Source organism: Silurus aristotelis (genome assembly GCF_946808225.1).
Source record: "Silurus aristotelis genome assembly, chromosome: 17".
Classification (NCBI taxonomy): Eukaryota; Metazoa; Chordata; class Actinopteri; order Siluriformes; family Siluridae; genus Silurus; species Silurus aristotelis.
The window spans coordinates 2,237,058-2,257,869 of NC_139590.1; the positions used below are offsets into that span (position 1 = coordinate 2,237,058).

General features: G+C 39.5%; 1 protein-coding gene across 1 annotated transcript in view; it reads right to left on the bottom strand.

Annotated features, from left to right (window-relative positions):
- LOC310739953 (scavenger receptor cysteine-rich domain-containing protein DMBT1-like) overlaps positions 1–20,812 on the bottom strand; it is a gene marked incomplete at its 5' end in the record, with an annotated part of 83,026 nt that overhangs the window by 51,424 nt on the left and 10,790 nt on the right. The window contains 8 exons of the mRNA XM_083566247.1: positions 1,761–1,917; positions 2,321–2,406; positions 2,504–2,668; positions 4,460–4,774; positions 6,562–6,840; positions 6,924–7,238; positions 9,791–10,105; positions 18,008–18,037. Of these exons, the coding sequence (XP_083422373.1) occupies positions 1,761–1,917; positions 2,321–2,406; positions 2,504–2,668; positions 4,460–4,774; positions 6,562–6,840; positions 6,924–7,238; positions 9,791–10,105; positions 18,008–18,037 (1,662 nt within the window). The remainder of the gene's footprint in view (positions 1–1,760; positions 1,918–2,320; positions 2,407–2,503; positions 2,669–4,459; positions 4,775–6,561; positions 6,841–6,923; positions 7,239–9,790; positions 10,106–18,007; positions 18,038–20,812) is intronic.

A 20,812-nucleotide genomic window follows, 5' to 3' on the forward strand; every position in this document is an offset into this window, starting at 1 on the left:
CTGTCTCTGCCGGTAACTTCATCTCCCAGGACTGCCTCGACAGGTTCCAGCTTCTCCGGGAGAGAGGTAACCAGAAACTAGCTGTCCAAACCATACAAGGATGCCCGCTGGGTTGGGGCTGGGTAAAGTACTGCACTGCCACCATCACGCTCAGAGTGAGGCTGTTACATTAGGAGGAGATACAGTTCGCCACACGTCTCCCCCCTTATCAGCCGTGGGATTGTGCGATTGAGCTGGTACCGGGAGCTAAACTACCAAAGGGCCAGGTGCATCCCCTGTCCACACCAGAACGCAAGGCCATGGAGGAATTTGTCTCATGAGCTCTCCACCAGGGTTTCATCACCCCATCATCGTCACCAGCCACCTCCAGTTTCTTTTTTGTGGGAAAGAAGGACGGCAGCTTACGACCCTGGATACACTACCGTAACCTGAATGCTCAAATCGCTCCTCTCCAATACACACTCCCTCTGGTCCCGGTCACTCTGAAGGACTTACGTGAGGCTCTGATCTTCACCAAGCTGGACCTTCGGAGTGCAGGGGTTCCAGGGGTTTATGAACGAGGTGTTCCGCTTCTTCCTTCACAGAATCGTCTAGTATACATTGACGACATTCTGATTATCTCCTGAACACTTCCTGAGCATTTTGAATACGTGTAGATCCAATTTGGCTGCGCGGCAGTAGCTTGCAGCGGCCTCTCCGGATCCAAAAATGGTGCTTTACTGTGTACCGTGTACAACTGTGTATAGTAGAAATGACAATAAAAGCCTCTTGACTTGACTTGATGTGTGCCAGGAACTCAAACAACTACGGAAACACCAGCTGTTCCTGAACCTCTCCAAATGCGAGTTCCACTGACCCGAAATCCACTTCCTGGGTTATGTCATTAACGCAGAGGGTATACAGATGGACGAGAGGAAGATCACGGCGGTTTGGGACTGGCCACTCCCGTGGCGCCACTCTTCCGCCATCCTGACCCCCAGTGTCCTTTTGTGGTGGAGGTGGACGCGTCCTCTACTGGAGTAGGGGCTGCCTTATCACAAGAATCCGGCAAACCCCCCGGCTACACACTGTGTGCCTATTTCTCGCGAAAGCTGTCCCCACCAGAACGAAATTACGACATCGGCAACCTGGAGTTGCTGGCCATTAAGCTGGACTTCGAGGAATGGAGGCACTGGCTGGAGGGCACTGCTCACCCATTCATGTTCATCACCGACCACAAGAACCTCCAGTACCTCCGGGAGGCCAAAAGACTGAACCCACGACAAGCCAGGTGGGCCCTGTTCTTCACCCGCTTTCAGTACGTCCTTACATACAGACCTGGATCAAAGACTGGTAGGGTAGACGCCCTCTCCAGGATGACCGGTAAATCCCAAGCCTATCATGCCACCCCCGCTCATTCTCGGCCTTCATCGTCTGGGACCAGCAGGAGATGATTTGCCGGGCCACACTCTAAGAACCGGCCCCGACTGGAGGTCTGGAGGGTCGCACCTATGTACCGACCACATGTAGGCAGACTCTCCTCAAGAGCGTCCATGAAGTGCCGGGGTCAGGTCATCCCGGGAGCAAGCGGACTATCAGACTAGTACAAGCACGATACTGGTAGCCTGAGATGAGCCAGGACATGGCGAAGTACGTACGGGAGTGCTTCGCCTGCACCATGGCTAAGGTACCACGACACCTTCCAGTAGGCAAGCTAGTGCCTCTTACCATACCACACCGTCCCTGGTCCCACCTCGGGATATACTTTGTCACTGACTTACCTTGGTCGGAGGGCCACACGTGCATTCCGGAAGCGGTCGACCGGTTCTCCAAGGCCTGCTGCTTCATCCCGCTAAAAGGGTTGCCTTCGGCCCTGGAGACCGCGGAAGCTCTCTTCCACCACGTATTCAGGAACTTAGGGCTTCCGGAGGAGATCGGCTACTTGGGGTGTCAGTCAACCTCTCTTCTGGTTATCACCCTCAATCCAACAGCCAGACAGTACGCCCAGAACTCGCTATGCCAGGTATGCCCTTCCAATGCATGTTGGGGTTTCAGCCACCCCTCTTTCCCTGGTTGGACAAACCATCTCATGTGCCATCCGTGGACTACTGGTTCCATGAAAGTGTCCGGGTATGGGAGTCGGCACACACCCAGCTTCGGGTGTGGTTGTCCATGAAGGACTTAAGGCTGAAGCTGCCCTGTCGTAAGCTGGGTCCCAAGTACATCGGACCGTTTCGGGTGATCCATCTGGTCAACGAGGTGTCCTACCGATTGGAACTGCTTGCAAGGTACCGCATACACCCCACGATTCACTTGTTACTATTGAAGCCTTGTGTCATACCCATCTCTTGTCTTCCAGGTGTGCCAGGGGACCCCATGCCGCCAGAGGTGCTAGGGCAACCATCGGTCTTGTCAGTGTGGGCGATCCTGGATTCCCACCGTCAGGGCGGGCGGTTGGAATACCTCGTCGTCTGGTAGGGCTACGGCGCGGAGGAGCACTCCTGGTTGGCACGGCAGGACATACTGGACCCCACGCTCCTGGAGGAGTTCCACGGTGCTCTACCACTTCGTCCAGCTCCCCGGGCGCGGAGTAGGCCCAGGTTCAGGGTTTGGGCATCAGGGGCCACACCTAGGGAAGGGGGTGATGTCAGGGCTCCACCGGGTCTCTGGTCTCTGCGCACCGCCCGTACTATCCACAGCATTCACGAGGCCTACTTAAGGACCTCGGCCCCACTATGGGGCATCCGTTATTGCACGTCGTGCCTAGAGAACGTTCCAACTCTGTTTTTATTGTGTGGACCGCGACTCTCCTCAGGCGCACAATGGATATCGCCTTCACGACTAGGTATCTGTTTTGGACTTTGTGGGCCTTCGCCACCATTCGCCGTACCAGGGATTATCTCCTTCCCTTATCTCCTTCACTACCCGAGCAACTCTCCGCTATCATATGTTTTCTGAATAAAACTCGCTTCATCTACTACGGCTTCCACCTCAGTTTCTCCGCACATGACAACTACAGAGTCTCAACTGAACAGTTGAATGTCAAAGTGTTCAGGGGTTTTTTTTGTTTTCTGAACCGAATTATTGCAATCAATTTAAACAGTTAAGCTTGTTGGTTAACACAAGCCATGCAATGTTTGCTGAAAACAATTACATTTTAACTAGATTGAATGGAAATAATTGTGTATCAAAATATAAATTATGAAAACATGTAAAATACAAATTATGAAAAAATTGTTACAATTTGTAAAATGTAAATAAAATCAGAATGCAATGAAGTGGTATTTATTCTCAGCTAAAAACATATATTTTGTATGATTGTAAATAGAATATGGGTTTATGAAATGTGCAAAACATGGCATTCTGTTTTCATTTACATTTTGACAGTGTCCCAAATTTTTTTTTTAAATTTAAAAAATAATCAGCTGATCATCAGAATAACCAAATACAATGTACTGGACAAAGAAGCAGCTCAAAGGCTGAAATGTAGACATCTATAAACATTCGTAAATGGTGTTCATAAATCAGCACTTATTATATTTGAAGAAAAATTAAAAAATTTGCTTTTTTATCAACTTGAACATAAAAGTAGGTACAGTAAGATTTCAAACACTACAGAACTCTGACAGGACAAAAGTTGCTGAAATAGAATATTAAACAGTATTATAGTTTCTAATTCTCATTGTAATTTTCCATTTCTATAGTAATAAATTACACTGGGAATCATATGGTGGATATTTTGTATTACTATTTTATAGACATATGCAATTGTTGTAAAGAGGAGAGGAGTTTATGATCACAACACCTTACTGTAGATTATTTTCTTATAAAATGGAGGAATTTATTCTTTCTGTAAAAGTAACACTAAATTACTGATCAGTAGTTGAAGCTTAGGCTGAATTATTCAACCAACACTGACTGACAGTTTTTGTGTTAGTCTGTTAATAAAGCTATTTACTGTAACACTATATGAACTTTATAGAGGATTTGTGCCAATTCTGGGAGAGAACAAAAATTAGATAGTGATTATTTCATGATTAATGATTATTGATGATTAATACTGGTCAGTAAAACATCCTGCCTGCACTTACCCACAGTAATGCTAATGGAGCTGCTCCTGGATGAAGTGGAGGATGTTTCCCTGTATGTGTAATCACAGGTGTACTCGCCCTGATGTGAAGCTTCTACAGTCAGAGTAAATGTTGTTGTAGACTCTGCAGTTTGCTTCTTAATTGATGTCCCACTTTTATATAAACTGAAGTCTACAGAGATGCATGTTGGGCTGGGTGTGGAACATCTGAATTGAAGGACTTCTCCAACTGATACCACAGAGTTTGGGGAGATCCGAGTCAATGTAGGAGCTTGCATGTCTAATCAAACAGAAAAGTAATAATTTAGCATGTATATATGCTTAAACAGGGTATTAGTGGAATAAAACAAACAAACAAACAAACAAACAAACAAACAAAAAAAAACTGACTTAAACACACGACTCCAGCATCTTCTTGATGTCCACAGTTCTCTACTCCAAATCCTCTGTGTGAGCACTGATCTAAGTAGCTCTCAGTTCCATTACACTGAACATCATCCAGCCAGGTTGGTTCAGTTCCCTGACCAAAGCGAGCATTACGAGGAGCACTGATGGCTTTCCCACATCCAAGCCGCCTACACACCACCTCTGCATCCTTTAAGTTCCAGTAATGATCACACACTGTTCCCCACTGGGCTTTGTGCAGGATCTCCACTCGACCACAACAGTTACTCGAACCATTCACCAGCCTGATCTGATTATGGACTGATTAATTGTATAAAAATCAAAAGGATTGTATTAATGACTGATTTTTCTGTTCATTAAATGTATCAATAAGCCATAGAAATGTTATAATGAAAAACAGCAGTTGAGTTTTTAGAATCATTTCGACTATTAAACAACACTTTCTTTCTTAATAAATGCTATTTTTGTAGCTGAACTACAGAGTCTCAGCTAAACAGTTGGATATCAAAGTGTTCAGGTTGTTTTTTTTTTTTTTATGTTTTCTGAACCAAATAATTGCAATCAATTTAAACAGTTAAGCTTGTTGATTAACACAAGCCATGCAAAGTTTGCACACTGTTTCCACTGGGCTTCGTGCTGCGGCTCCATTCGACCGCAACAGTTACTTGGACAATTCACTGGTCTGATCTGATTATGGACTGATTATATAAACAATGCAAGGTTTTTATTAATGACTGATTTTTATGTAAATCAGTTCTTCTCTTTGGCTATAAAAATGTAATAATAGAAAAACAGCAGCTGAGTTTGCATACAAGTTTAAACTATAAACAAGCCTTGCATTCTTGATGAATGTCAAACTGAAGTTATTATAAAAAGTGTTTTGCATCTGAACTACAGAGTCTCAGCTGAACAGTTCAGCTTGTTGATAAGCCCAAGCCATGCAACACTTGCTGGGAAGAATAACAATTCAACTTGACTCCATGAAAATAATTTTGGATCATAATAGATAAAGGCTGAAGGAGCAGCGTATCAGAAAAGGATCAAATTTAGATGTCTACAGACCTTCATCTTCCAGGGGTTCGTAAATTATAAAAGTTAAGTGTAAATGTAGGTAAGATGTCGAGCACAGTATTGCTGAATTTTCAAATCTGACAAAATTTGCTCATTAATATTCTATTCCACTGAATTTGACAAAGATTTTTATTTTGAACATAAATAAGCCGCACCTGTCTATAAGCCTCAGGTGTCTACACTGAAACTAATTAACTTTATACAGGCTTTAACGAAAGACAGTGCCTGTTACACAGTTTAATGGGTGAAATATGTTGTGGCTCCTTTAAGAGCAGAGCGGGATTTTGGAGATAGCCTGCCGCCGCATTTACCGGTATTACTGCATGTGTGCAAGACCAAGGATTATGTCCTTATTATTTTCTGATGCTAATTTCTAAGTTTCTTTGACTAACCTGTAACATTGTTGCCAAGAAAAATAAAAAAGCACAAGTTTTGGAAACCTGTCTGTGCTTATATGATTTCTGTTGCAACTGTAGTTAGCGAGTGAGCGGCAAGTCAAACGTCAGAGGAGCCTCATCCATATTTATATTGTGGTGCGTTCCACAATTTTATTGGTCTAATGTTATGGGTCTCAGTTTTTTGTCTTGAAGTTTGTGACTCGGGAAAAATCCCAGAAAAATCTATAAATTAGCCGCTTCGTTGTTTAACCCGCGGGTTCAAAGCGTAGGAAAAAGGTAGCGGCTTATAGTCCGGAAAATATGGTAATCATATGTAATTGTTAGAAGGAGAGGAGTTTATGATCACAACACACTGTTAATTTTCTTCTAATAAAATGGAAAGTTTTATTCTTTTAATAAAAGTAACACTAAATATCTGATCAGTAGTAGAAGCTGAATTTTTCACCCATAACTGACTACAGTGTTTATTTTACTCTGTTAATGAAGCCACTTACAATAACACTATATTTTAATTATAAAGAAATTTGCTAATTCTTAGAATAACAATTATTTAGTGATTATTTAATAAGGGAATAATAATTATAAATAATACTGGTAAAACATCCTGCCTGCACTTACCCACAGTAATGCTAATGGAGCTGCTCCTGGATGAAGTGGAGGATGTTTCCCTGTATGTGTAATCACAGGTGTACTCGCCCTGATGTGAAGCTTCTACAGTCAGAGTAAATGTTGTTGTAGACTCTGCAGTTTGCTTCTTTATTGATGTACCAGTTTTATATAAACTGAAGTCTACAGAGATGCATGTTGGGCTGGGTGTGGAACATCTGAACTGAAGAACTTCTCCAACTGATACCACAGAGTTTGGGGAGATCCGAGTCAATGTAGGAGCCTGCATGTCTTATCATATAGAAAAATGTTTAATAAATTAGTAACTATATTTGCTTAAACAGGATATTAGGATAAAAATAATAATAACTTACTTGAGCACACGACTCCAGCATCTTCATGGTGTCCACAGTTCTCTACTCCAAATCCACTGTGTGAGCACTTATCTAAGTAGCTCTCAGTTCCAGTACACTTAACATCATCCAGCCAGGTTGGTTCAGTTCCCTGACCAAAGCGAGCATTAGGAGGAGCGCTGACGGCTTTCCCACATCCAAGCTGCCTACACACCACCTCTGCATCCTTTAAGTCCCAGGCATCATCACACACTGTTCCCCACTGGGTTTTGTGCAGGATCTCCACTCGACCACAACAGTTACTTGAACCATTCACCAGCCTGATCTGTTGACTCTCTGATTTATTATAAATAAAAGGCAGAAGATTTTTATTAATGACTTTTTTTCTGTCATTCAGTTCCAGTCTTGAGTCAGAAAGAGCTCATTTTCCAAAAAGGAAAACAGACGTACAGTTTATACTATTTTATTTGTTACTGTGTTTGCTCAAGTATAATTTGTTTTTGTTTTGTCTAATAACCAGTTTGACAAATAATATTAATGTAATGTGGATCTTTTCCTGTAAATTCTCCAGAAATGTTTTACGAAAAGGTTGCAGTCTGTACTAAATATTTAAGGCTGATACGTGCAGCTAAATTGAAAGAATGTCAGTTTAACTCGACTTCATTTAAAATGAAACTGTACAACATACAAACAATAAACCCCAGTGTCAGGGCCATGCATTTCACACCGAGGCCTTCAGTGGTGTCCTACCTGAATCCATCCACCGCATTACAATCACTATGATGCCATGGTGATAGAAACCATCAGTTTTATACAGAAACACATTGAAACAGAGCGAAGCATAACAGACAGGTATTTCATGCAGTGAGAATGAGGGCCATTACTAAAGTAAGAAAACTAATTAACACAATTCAACACATCTCCTCCAACACCTCTCCAACACATCACCACCATCACCACCATCGCTACATCATCTCTAGCAGAAGCACCATTTTCAACCTCATAGTTCTCCGAGCATGGAAACCCCAGGGATTATCATTTTCCTGCTGGTTTCAATTGTATGTTTTTCCAAATGAAAAAAGTTAAATAATAAACATTTTAAATTGTTTTGGCCGACCTTTCCTCACAATTTCCAGCTTTTCTTGAAATGTCTGTCTTGAAAATGTTCTTGTAAGTTTATCTGAGACCAGTCTGTCAGCCATTATGGAATAATAAAAAAAAAACAGCCATTAAATCTACACGAATATTGAGCTTTCCTCTGACTAGTCATGTCAAGTTTATTTCTGTAGCGCTTTTCACAACAGACATTGTCTCAAAGCAGCTTTAAAGAATTTCAGAGTTAAAGATATACTAGTGTGATCTCTGACCATCCAACCTAAGAATGTGAAAATGCTGGTGCTATTGTACGCCTGCTAAATGGCCCCGGTGTCACCAACTCGAATTTGAGTGGTTAAATCAACAGTTTTATTGTCATGTATTGGAAGCTACAGGTGCCCACAGTGTTGATTTTGAAGGCCTTAAGGCTGATTTCTTTTACCGTGGCAACACATGATGGCTGACATATGATTTGATAGAAACTCTAACATAAACATACACTTCTGAAAGCAGCACAACCAAAAGAAAAGCACTGAAATAAAGAGAATAGACTCTTAGTAATTATTTAATAAATATTCATTGGGGAAAAGAATAGTAAAATGTAAGTAATTTATTCTGATAGTATTAAGGCCAGCAGAGAAGAACTTTTGGCCCTGAAGCTCGCCACTGATTAAACCATGAACATGTACAATGAGACATTCACATTTAATATAACATTCATGAAATATAAAGATACTCATTCATTCATTCATTTTCTCCCGCTTATCCGTAATTCGGGTCGCGGGGGCAGCAGTCTAAGCAGGCCCCCGCCTTCGACTGCTGCCCAATCCTCACAGCACCGTCCCTTACGGTCCCTCCTGCAGGTGGTGAGCCCACGGGAAGATATAAAGATACTGATCTGAAATAATTTATTAGTAACTCAGTAAATTACATTTATATAATTTGACAGATACCCTTCTCCAGAGCCACTTACAACTGAAGTGTAACACACCTGAGCACCTGGGGGTTAAGGGACTTTCTTAAGGGCCCAAGAGCAGCATTTTGGTCTGAACCACTGAGTTACGAAGTCACCACATGTTGAGTAGCTGAACAGAAAAGAATTGTACCACAAAACTATTGACTTTTCACAAATTGTTGAATTATTGTCTAACAGCATTACAGTTCTCCACCTCTTCTTATATTACCATTTGTTATTGTTATCATATAAGAAAAATAATTTTGTAACAGCATACGCCGAAGTGACATTAATTATTATCAACAGCAGCTGTTAAGCAAATCGGATATAACAGCCAGACAACTTCAGCCTGTTGTGGAATTTGCAGCTGTTACCCGGTTCTGAAGATCTGTATTTCAGGATTTTGGGGTTCTGTCATGCCTCTTATCTCCACCAGATGTCCCCATTGTTTCCTTATGTTGTTTTCTTCTGTTCATTAAATCAATCATCTTCCAAACTTCAACCTGTTTGAGTCTGTTTCTGCTGTTGGGTTCACATACTACTCTGTGGCACAATCTGAGAGAGGGTCTGATTGTACCGCTGTTTACCTTCTTTAACTTCTAGCTCAGAGTTTACATCTGATTAAGTTGATTTATTAACATTTTATGTTAAAATGACTGGAAGTGCTAGCTATATATATATATATATATATATATATATATATATATATATATATATATATATATATATATATATATATATATATATATATATTTTTTATTAATTAATAAAAGGTAATCAGTGATATATAAATACAATTACACTTATAACAATGCCATAAAGTAAAAGTTTTCTGTACCTGAGCAAGTAACACCAGCATCTTCACCATGGCTACAGTCGTGTTTCCCGAATCCATTATGACGGCACCGTGTGATGTCACTTTCACTTCCAGAACACTGAACATCATCCAGCCATATTGCGCCACTTCCCTGACCAAAGTGGGCACTTTGATGAGCACTGACAGCTTTACCACATCCAAGCTGTCTACACACCACATGTGCATCATTCAGATCCCAGCTATCATCACACACTGTTCCCCACTGGTTATTATAATAGATTTCCACTCTACCAGAGCAGGAGTTACTGCCACCAGCGAGTCGTATGTTAGCGCCATCTAATACAAACAGCAAAATGCATGTTAATATTCATTCTTTATCATTAATTTTATTACTATCTGATATCCTACTGTCGTTTTTTATTGTACAGTATATTTTCCCATTAAGTATAAATTATCAGTACAATCATCTAAACTCCAAATAAGCATCAGTAGACGTGTACCTCTGTGTTGAATGACTGAAACTGTTACATCTACAAAATTCATCAACTAGAATGAAAGTGGTGTTAATTCACCAGGCAAAATATATATATATATGTCAAGTCAAGTCAAGTCAAGTTTATTTGTATAGCGCTTTTCACAACAGACATTGTCTCAAAGCAGCTTTACAGAAAACAACAGTGAAGGTGAATGGTGTGCGTTTGTCCCTGATGAGCAGCCGTGGCGACAGTGGCAAGGAAAAACTCCCTTAGATGATATGAGGAAGAAACCTTGAGAGGAACCAGACTCAAAGGGGAACCCATCCTCATATGGGTGACATCAAAAGTTTGGTCATAAATCTTTCAACAATACAGAACAATTTGTGATCATCATAGATCCAGCATCAGCTTCTCCATGCCAGGGCCTTTAAACACTCGGCATCTACTTCTCCATGATCATCCATAGGTCCATAATCTTCACGAGGTGGGACGTGACTGGAGCTGGCCAAACCTCAGGAAGCCTCGGGATGGGGAGAGAAAGAGAAGCAGTGGAGAGGAATTAGCGTAGCTGCTGTTCATGATATTAACAGCACAAGTTGATAATGTGCATGTGATCAGATGTTCTGGAGCACAAGGTTGTGATGTGATGTGTGTGATGTGTGTTATGTGTAGGCTTTGCTAAAAAGATATGTTTTTAATCTACACTTAAACTGGGAGAGTGTATCTGAACCCCGAACACTGTCAGGAAGACTATTCCAGAGTTTAGGAGCTAAATGTGAAAATGCTCTACCGCCTTTAGTGGACTTTGCTATTCTAGGAACTACTAGAAGCCCAGAGTTTTGAGATCTCAGGGAGCGTGACGGATTGTAGCGTGTTAAGAGACTGGATAGATACATGGGAGCCAAACCATTTAGTGCTTTATAAGTGAGTAGCAGTAGTTTGTAGTCTATTCGAAACTTAATAGGAAGCCAATCTAGGGACGATAAGATTGGGGTTATATGATCGTATTTTCTTGACCTAGTAAGAACTCTTGCTGCGGCATTCTGAACTAACTGAAGCTTGTTTATTAATGATGCAGGACATCCACCTAGTAATGCATTACAGTAGTCTATTCTAGAGGTCATAAACGCATGGACGAGCTTCTCTGCATCAGATATAGATAACATATTTCTTAGCTTAGAAATATTTCTAAGGTGAAAGAAGGCTGTTTTTGTAACTTGATTGATGTGATTTTTAAAAGATAAGTTGCTGTCTAAAATAACTCCCAGGTCTTTTACCGTTGAACTAGTAGTTACAGAACAACCGTCTAAATGCAGGCTGAGATGCTGGAGCTTCTGTGTACTATTTTTTGGGCCGATGAGCAAAATCTCAGTTTTATCAGGATTTAATAGCAGAAAGTTATGGGTCATCCAATCTCTTATTTCTTCAACACACTCAGTTATGCGAGCTAATTGAGCTGTATCGCCTGGTTTGGATGAAATATATAGCTGGGTATCATCAGCATAACAATGGAAGCTAATTCCATGCCTTCTAATAATATTTCCTAATGGAAGCATGTATATTGTAAAAAGCAGGGGTCCCAGAACTGACCCTTGTGGCACGCCATAATTTACTAGCATTATCCTGGATAGCTCTCCATTTAAATCTACGAAATGGTAACGATTGGACAGGTAGGATTTAAACCAGCTTAATGCCTGTCCCTGAATACCGATGTAATTCTGTAAGCGATCGAGGAGAAGATCATGATCTATAGTGTCGAACGCAGCACTAAGATCTAGTAAAACTAATAGGGAGATGTAGCCTTGGTCTGAAGCTAAAAACAGGTCGTTAGTGATTTTAACTAGAGCAGTTTCTGTGCTATGATGGGGCCTAAAACCTGACTGAAACTCTTCAAAGATATTGTTCTCCTGCAAGTGGTTACATAGCTGGGCAGCGACAATCTTTTCTAAAATCTTAGACATAAATGGGAGATTTGAAATTGGTCTGTAATTCGATAGCGTGTTTGGATCCAGATTAGGTTTTTTAATGAGGGGCTTAATAACTGCTAACTTGAGGGATTTAGGGACATGACCTAACGATAGTGAGGAGTTAATAATATTTAAAAGAGGCTCACCAGCTGTATATAACACTTCCTTCAGTAGTTTAGTGGGAATTGGATCTAACTGACATGTTGTTGATTTAGCTTTCATAATAGCATCATACAGCTCTTCCTGTCCTATACATGTAAAACAGTGTAGTTGTGGGGTTGTAAGTACGATTGTGTCGGGAGATGCTGTCAGAGGTTGAACTGCCACAATTGTTTTTCGAATGTTATCTATTTTTTCAGTGAAGAAATTCATAAAGTCTTCACTACTAAACTGTGATGGAACACATTTTTCAGATCCCTGATTTGTTGTTAATTTAGCGACTGTACTGAAAAGGAACCTGGGATTGTTTTTGTTATTTTCTATGAGTTTGCTCAGGTGTTTAGCTCTAGCAGCTTTTAGCGCCTGTCTGTAGCTAAGCATACTGTCTTTATACGCAATTCTAAATACCTCCAATTTAGTTTTCCTCCATTTTCTCTCCAGATTACGTGTTGTTCTCTTTAGGGCATGTGTATGACTATTATACCAAGGTGCAGGTGCTTGTTCTCGAACCTTTTTTAACCGGATGGGGGCAACAGTGTCTAAAGTGCTAGTGAGGATAAGGTCTATGTTGTTCGCCATCTCATCAAGATGATCAGCATTTATGGGTTTAATGTGAAACTGAGATAAATCAGGCAGGTTATTTATGAATCTGTCCTTAGTGGTTGGAATAATAGTCCTACCAGGTCGATAACGTGGTGAAACACGGTTAATCTGCTCTACCGGTAGTGTGTACAGTAGGAGATAATGGTCTGTGATGTCATCACTCTGGGGTAAAATATCTATATCAGTGACGTCTGCTCCGTGGGATATTATTAAGTCTAGTGTGTGGTTAAAACGGTGGGTTGGTCTGGTGACGTTTTGTTTAACTCCAAAAGAGTTTAGTAAATCGACAAATGATAATCCTAGGGCATCGTTTTCATCATCTACATGAATATTAAAATCTCCTACAAGCAGCACTTTATCAAAGCTGATCAGGAGGTCTGAGAGAAAACAAGCAAACTCATGAAGAAAATCAGCGTAGGGTCCTGGGGGTCTGTACACGGTGACCAGAGCGAGTTTTCTATGCATCTCTGAAAGTGCAATTTTAAGAACGAGCACTTCAAATGATTTAAAGCTGAATCCTAATCTCTGACTAACATTAAGAGAAGCACTATAAATGGTTCCTACACCCCCCCCACGACCAGTCTGACGGGGCTCATGCTTATAAACATATCCTGACGGTGTCGACTCGTTTAGACCCATATAATCACCTGGTTTAATCCAGGTCTCAGTGAGACAGAGTGCATCGAGATTATTCTCTGTGATCATCTCATTTACAATCAGTGCTTTGGGTGCAAGTGATCTAATGTTTAAAAGACCGAACTTTAGAACTTTGTTGTGTTTGTTTATCTGGCATTTTTCAGTTTTAACTGCAATAAGATTATTTCTGGATCTTGTGTATGTAATTCTTGGTTTTACTACACGAGGAATAGATATGGTTTCTATAAACTGGGCTGTGTGTGAACTTGTAACTATATAGTAACAATATATAGTATTGTTTTAGCAAAATATAAAATAAAAATAAAAACAACAAGAAACTCAACAAACCACAATACAGACAACACAAATATCACAGACAATCAGACAACACCATACATCCCAGACAACACAATTCTCAATCACAGACAGCACAAAGCTCAAAGATTAGCAGTTTTATGAGGAAGTTTCAGAATGAACTCTGATGAGGGCTAAAGCTGATGAAGAGGATTATCCAAGACAGTTCGAGGTGAGAAATTGTGTTGTTGCACGGGAGGAACTGAGTGGCTGCCTGACTCTGGTTTACTGAGGGAAGTTGTTGAACCTCCTGCAAAACTGTCTCTGCTTGATTCAGCCAGACGAGCTACGCAGTGAACTTTACAATCACAAGGTATAATTATTTCTATTTGGGATAAGTATTGTACGAGCTCTGAGGTCCTGGATGAGCTGTCAGAGATTGCAGTGACGTTGGAACTACTTCCACATGCACAGCTGACCACCAGCTTAACTTCCAACGTACACACTAATATGATTAAAAATACAGCACACTCATGCACATACACCTGAGCATCAGAGCAAAAAACTGAGTTACAGTACAGTGGCCAGGGTCATACAGAGGTTTTCCAAGACAGGTTCCACTCGGATTCCACCTTGTGCTGTCCATCAAGTGCAGAAGCTGCTTCAAAAAACAGATGCATGAGTGCTGCAGCATTGCATTAGTGGTTGCTGAAAAAAATCTGTCAAAGTGATGGTGTAAATCATGTGTGGTGACGCCATGCTAAGGAGGACCAAGAAAATTGTGTCTTGCCTACAGTCCATCATGGTGGTGGCAGCATAGTCTGGGGCTGCATGAGTGCTGCTGGTACTGAGGAGCTGCGGTTCATTAAAGGAAACATGGATTCCAACATGTACTGTGAACTTCTGAAGCAGGACATGATGCCGAACTGCAGTTTTCAAACATAAAAACAACCCCAAACACCAGAGGTGGGAGTAAGTCACTAAATGCAAGTCTCAAGTCAAGTCCAAGGTTCAACATTGCAAGTCAAAGTCAAGTCAAGTCATTCTGTTGTAAGGGTCAAGTCAAGTCAAGTCAAGTCATACTCTTTGTCAAGTCAAGTCAAGTTGCAACTTAGTCATCAAGTCATACCAAGTCGCACACAGATTTGTTTGACACATTTTTTAACTCAGGGACTTTTATTAATTATTTAGACACAGAGGGCTGATGATGGGTTACAAAAATAAATAAATTAACTTGCGTGTAATAAAATAATATCGTTAAGAAGCACTTTAAATGCTTTAAAATAAAAATTAATTAAATGAACAAGTAAACAAGAATTAATAAAACTTTTCCCATCTTGTGCTAGCCCTACATATAGTTATTTTGCTGTGATGTCCCCTATGAAAGTGTAAACTAAACAAAAACATTCAACATTTCAATTTAATCCAATTAGGCCAACGTGAACACGCCTAATAAAGCCACCCAAGTAGCACACATTGACTTTTTCATTCTCTAAATGGTGATTTAATGAGAGAACACATGGAGCCACTGCACTGATTGTCACTACTTTTTTTTCCCTGGGTAAGATCGGTGGCCTCTGCAAAGGGGTGTAAGATGCGGACAAGTTCTTGTAACTGGCTCCACTCTCGTGATGTAAAGATCAGTTCTTTATGGCCAACATTTCAAAGAACTACGCCCAGTGTTTGGTTTTCACATGCAAGGATTGCTTTTAACTGTCTCAGGGTGGAATTCCAGCGAGTAGTCACTGAAGCTGGGATTCCATGTTGACCGAACTCCGACTCAAAGTTCTCTTTGAAAGAAGAACTGGTGTGGAGCAATGAGCTCAATTTTGAGGACTTTGACAAACTGGCACTTGCAACTTTTGTGTCTTTAAGGCCATCCCCTATGACCAACTGCAAGGTATGAGCAAAACACTGGAGTCTGGTTTGTGATTTCAAAATTCTATCCATCATCTTTTGCTCCTCTACAGACACATCATTCCACATCTCTGCATCTTTTAGACTATCCTCCACCTCCTCCTCTGGTCCTGGAAAGCAGACAGTGAAGGCTTTCTTCATGTTGGCCACATTATCGCATATCACATGTGAAATCTTCTTCTTGATGTGATACTCATCACATATTTGGTGAAATTTTTCACATATGTTTTCACCAGTGTGTGATCCTTTGAACCGGTCACATGCTAACAAGATTGACTGTAGCTTCAGATTGTCATTTTCAATGTCGAAGCCAGTGTGCTGTGACCCCTAAAAAGCCCCTCATTTTACGATAAGACCAAATGTCAACAGTCACTGACACATTGTCTATTCTGGCAAGTTCCGCTTTTAATTTAAGCTTCCTTTGGCTCACCTGATCTTCATGTTTTGAGGTCATTGTGCGACTACAAACAGGAGTGTATTTACTGTCCACAATCGACAAAAAGTGATGAAAGTTTTTATTGTCAATTATTGACAATGGAAGATTGCAATTTATGATCAGGTCTGATAGTATTGAGTGCGTTATTGCTTGTTGCTGAGGATGACTATTGCTGTAGAGCGGAACAGTGCGCTGGTCAAAGAACTGCAAGATGCGAGGCTGCATTGAGTCTATCTCAAATTTGGCCTTAAGGTACTCTTCATATCTAAAAAAAAAGAAAAGCACCTATTACTTTATGTAATAGACACATGTTTTTGACCACTATTTCGGCGGGCGTGAACGTTACTGTCAAATAACTTGTGTAATGCAATTTTCGTTTCAACTCTGATTCTGATGAATGTGGAACTCAAGTTTACATTATTATATCTCTAACTGTTTGATTTAAGTTGGAAGTAGATAGATACCACAGAAAAACTCGTGCTTGAAAACTAGCAAAAAATTTGCGTTGCCCCAGTGACCAACCACTACTTACTTCTCGCTTTGCAACTTGAAGTGACAAATAAAATTTCAAGTTGTGGCCCATAAATCACTTATCTTGGCACTGCAGATATTACACACAGCCGTTCTTTTCTTGGCCGTGTACGCGTAATCTCTAAACCCAAACTTTATTATCCTCGGGGCTGGTGTTGTTGTTGCGGTGTCCATGTTGTCTTGTCCGCGGAGGGATCTGCTGTTTTGGCAGGCGGCAAGCGGCTTCCGGATAGCATCTAGCGGTTTACGCATGCGGAAGAGTAGCTTGGGTTCGCCGACTTATTGGAAAATATATAGTTTATTCTAAAATATATAAAATAAAATCACAATAATTGAAAAAAAATATTTTCCACAAGTCATTTCAAGTAAAAAGGCACAAGTCCGAGTCAAGTCTAAAGTCAAGTCGAGTCTTTTCAGAGATCTAGTCAAGTAAGTCTCAAGTCCAGAAAATTGTGACTCGAGTCTGACTCGAGTCAAGTCATATGACTCGAGTCTCCCACCTCTGCCAAACACACCACCAAGATGATAGTGATGGAGTGGCCAAGTATCTCTCCAGACCTGAACCTGAATAGCTGAATACATGAGCCCTAAATAGACATCACAAGACAGTGAAGGGCAGATATACAAAACACAAAGTAGTGTTACTCCGTATTGGAAATAACATTTATTTTGCGCATGCATGAAAAGAATCAATAGTGCTAGTCACAATAGTGCTAGTTCGCAAAAGAATCAATATTGCTAGTCACGAGGAAGTGGATAGCAGCTTAAAGTAGCGCTATCCTGCATATGTTTGTGTCAGGAAATGGTGAGTGAAGACTTGAAGAAAGAACCCAAATGCAGGATGCAAGCAGAGTAATATAGAATACTGTCTTTATTGAGAAAGAGGCAGGGGGGAGTAACACAGGTCATACACAGTTCTAGGGTCAAAGCCAACAGACAGAGCAATTGGGCACAGGCAAAAAAACAGTCCAAGTTCAAGATCCAGGACGCAGAGATGTGCTGGAAAACCAAAATCAACAAACAGTCCAAAAATCCAACAGCCGGCAAAATGAGCGATTATAGAGCAGAGCAAAAAACACAAACTAAGGTCTAAAATCCAAAACCGGTAAAGAGGCAGGCAGAATGTAGTGTTCATGATCTCTAAACCAGGAGGTCACTCAGCCTTCTCAGAACAATCAAGTATATTTATAGCATTTATTATTATTAAAATTACACTTACCAGCCAACAGTGAAGCTGTAGGGACACTGACTATAGAGAGAAAATAAAGAGGATGTAAACCAGTGATATAAAAATCGAAAGCTGTCTTTCACTTGATAATCTTTAATTATACTAAAATATAAATAATCCTCAGCTGTATATGAATTTAGACTTAGATACTTTATTTGTCATTGTAATGATACAAAAAAATTTGTTTGGTAGCTTCAGAGACCAGCAGCAATAAGAAAGAAAATATAAGAGTAAAAAAAAAATGAATGAACAAAAGATAATAGCACTAAAATATAATAATATAAAATATATGTGCAGTGTAACATGAACATATATTTATTTAAATATATGTGCATGTGCCATATGTTTATTAAATAGTATCAGTAATTTTATTAAAAAATAATAATATTATTATACTAATATATTTTAATAGTATCAGTAATTCAGTCATAAGCAGAACAGTAGTGCTGGGACCGAACGCTCTGTGCTTCTGCTTCACCATGCTGTCAAATACTAAAGAGTTTGTGTAATGAGTTTGTTAGAAATTTGCGTATTGTTAGGAATATAACTGTTTTCAGCAGGTAATTGGTTCAGTCCTCACTAGACATATTGACACCTTTCATGAAAATGACTCTGCTTTAACATATGAAAAGAGTAACACGGCCAGAAGCTCATACATGAACACTGTGTATTAGAATTTATACCACAATGCTGGTCTGGATTCTGATTGGTCAATTCTGATTAACTCTCTATTAACAGCTTTGACAGGATTTCATTACCATAATACTTTTACTATGTTTAGAGATTCTAATGTAAAAGATCTTTGGCAAAATCTGGAGAGTATAAAAAAAGATAAGATAAACTATCATCACCCTTTAATAAAAAGTTTTTCACTTTTGGGGGTTTTATACTTTTATGAATGAAAATTCCAGAGAACACTGGACGTGTATCACATTTTCACCTTCACCAACAGGAGAAAAGACAAGCAGATTGAACAGTAAATAATTATAAAAAGTTAAAAAGTAAAAAGTAAAAAAAAAAAAGTTAAAAAGTAGGCTATTAAAAGTTAACGTCGAGCGCAACAGTAATAATGCATCAGCATGTTTTTCCTCAAACAAGAAGTTTCACATTTTAAACACATCTCACACAGCTCAAAATAAGATTATATATTCAAATAATCATTTATATTTTTTCTATAAAATTTTAAACAACAAAAAAATATATATAGACAATAATGTATCTACATAAAGCAAGATAATATAGGTTAAAAAAAAAAAAGATAATCATATTGATTAATAATCATCTTGCAAAGATTATTTGTGATATGAATTATTTTAAAAACAAAACCTGTCTCATGTATAATTTACAATAATAAAACATGGAAAACGGGGAATTATATTAAAAAAAAATCATAATTTACCAAGGAATAAAGTGAGATGAAGTCTCAGCATGCTGGTTCTTCAGGCGTAGTTCAGTTTGATGCTAATTTCTGCGCTCACTGTCGATCTCTATTTATGGTGAAACTTCATGAATCTGAAGAGGCGGAGTTTCTTTTTTTGGGAAGTTTCTGCTTATGAGAGATAAAAAAAATCACCACTAGTTATAGAAATCTTTTCAAGCCCACTGAGTGAATGTGTAATTACTTTTTGTAATTTTTTTACAAAATATACAAATTTATTTAAATTCTTAAGATCATTTCTAGCCATGTTTTTAAAATTTCTTTACTTATGATTTCAAAATATACAGTATGTTGATATAACAATGATTCTAGTTCCGATTTTAGTCAATCCTTTTTTCGTTTGTGCTGATATGAAAAAAGCTGCTAATCTAGCATACTGTAAAGCACAACAATCCAGTAAAATCCACATTATTATGTGTTATTTTGGGTCATTTTACACCACATACAGCATATTCAGAGCATATAATATTATAAGTATTAAAGTGAATAACACTGAATATACCTGCTGCAGTCTGTGCAAACCTGGTCAAGAACTGTTGTAAACAAACGTTTCTGTACCAAATATTAAGTTGTATGGTTCTATTGTATTAATACTTATTTCATGAAAGAAATTGGAAATTAATTATTTAAAAAATCATACAATGTGATTTTCTGGATTTTCTTTTTAGATTCTGTCTCTCACAGTTGGGGTGTAACTATAATGAAAATGACAGATCTCTCCGTTCTTTGTAAGTTTAAAAACTTGAAAACTCGTCAGTGTATCAAATACTTATTTGCCACACTATTTCATAAATATCTATATTATTTACACTCACAAGACATATTTTGCACTTCTATATGTTCTTTGTGGTTGTTTTTCACACTTGGCTGACAAGCTGCAACCTGATTGGTCGAATGGTCTAAAAGTATTCGAGAGCATTTTGTGCATTTCCGACAGTTTGGGAGCATTTATGAAATGCTGAACTATTTCAACAATGTGTTTTTTTGGTTTGTAAAAGAACCCTCTTCAGCTTCAAATTCTACACAGTAAATTCACTATAAAACTGAACCCTTCAAATGTGACATGTATGTGAACAAATACAAAACCAAAAGTATTTATTAAAGATTTTTTTATTAACCAGGTCATGATACAAGAGAAGCAATATTGCTGCATTTGTGATATATTCAAACAGTGGCTTGGGGGCCTGGGGGTTGTGAGGATGGCTGGGGTGGGGGTGTGAGGATGGTTGGGGTGGTGGTGTGAGAGTGACTGGGGTGAAGGTGTGAGGGTGGCTGTGGTGGGGGTCTGAGGGTGGCTGGGTGGGGGAGTGCATTGTGTTTGGATCAAAATGAAGGTAGATATAATAGCACCAATGGTT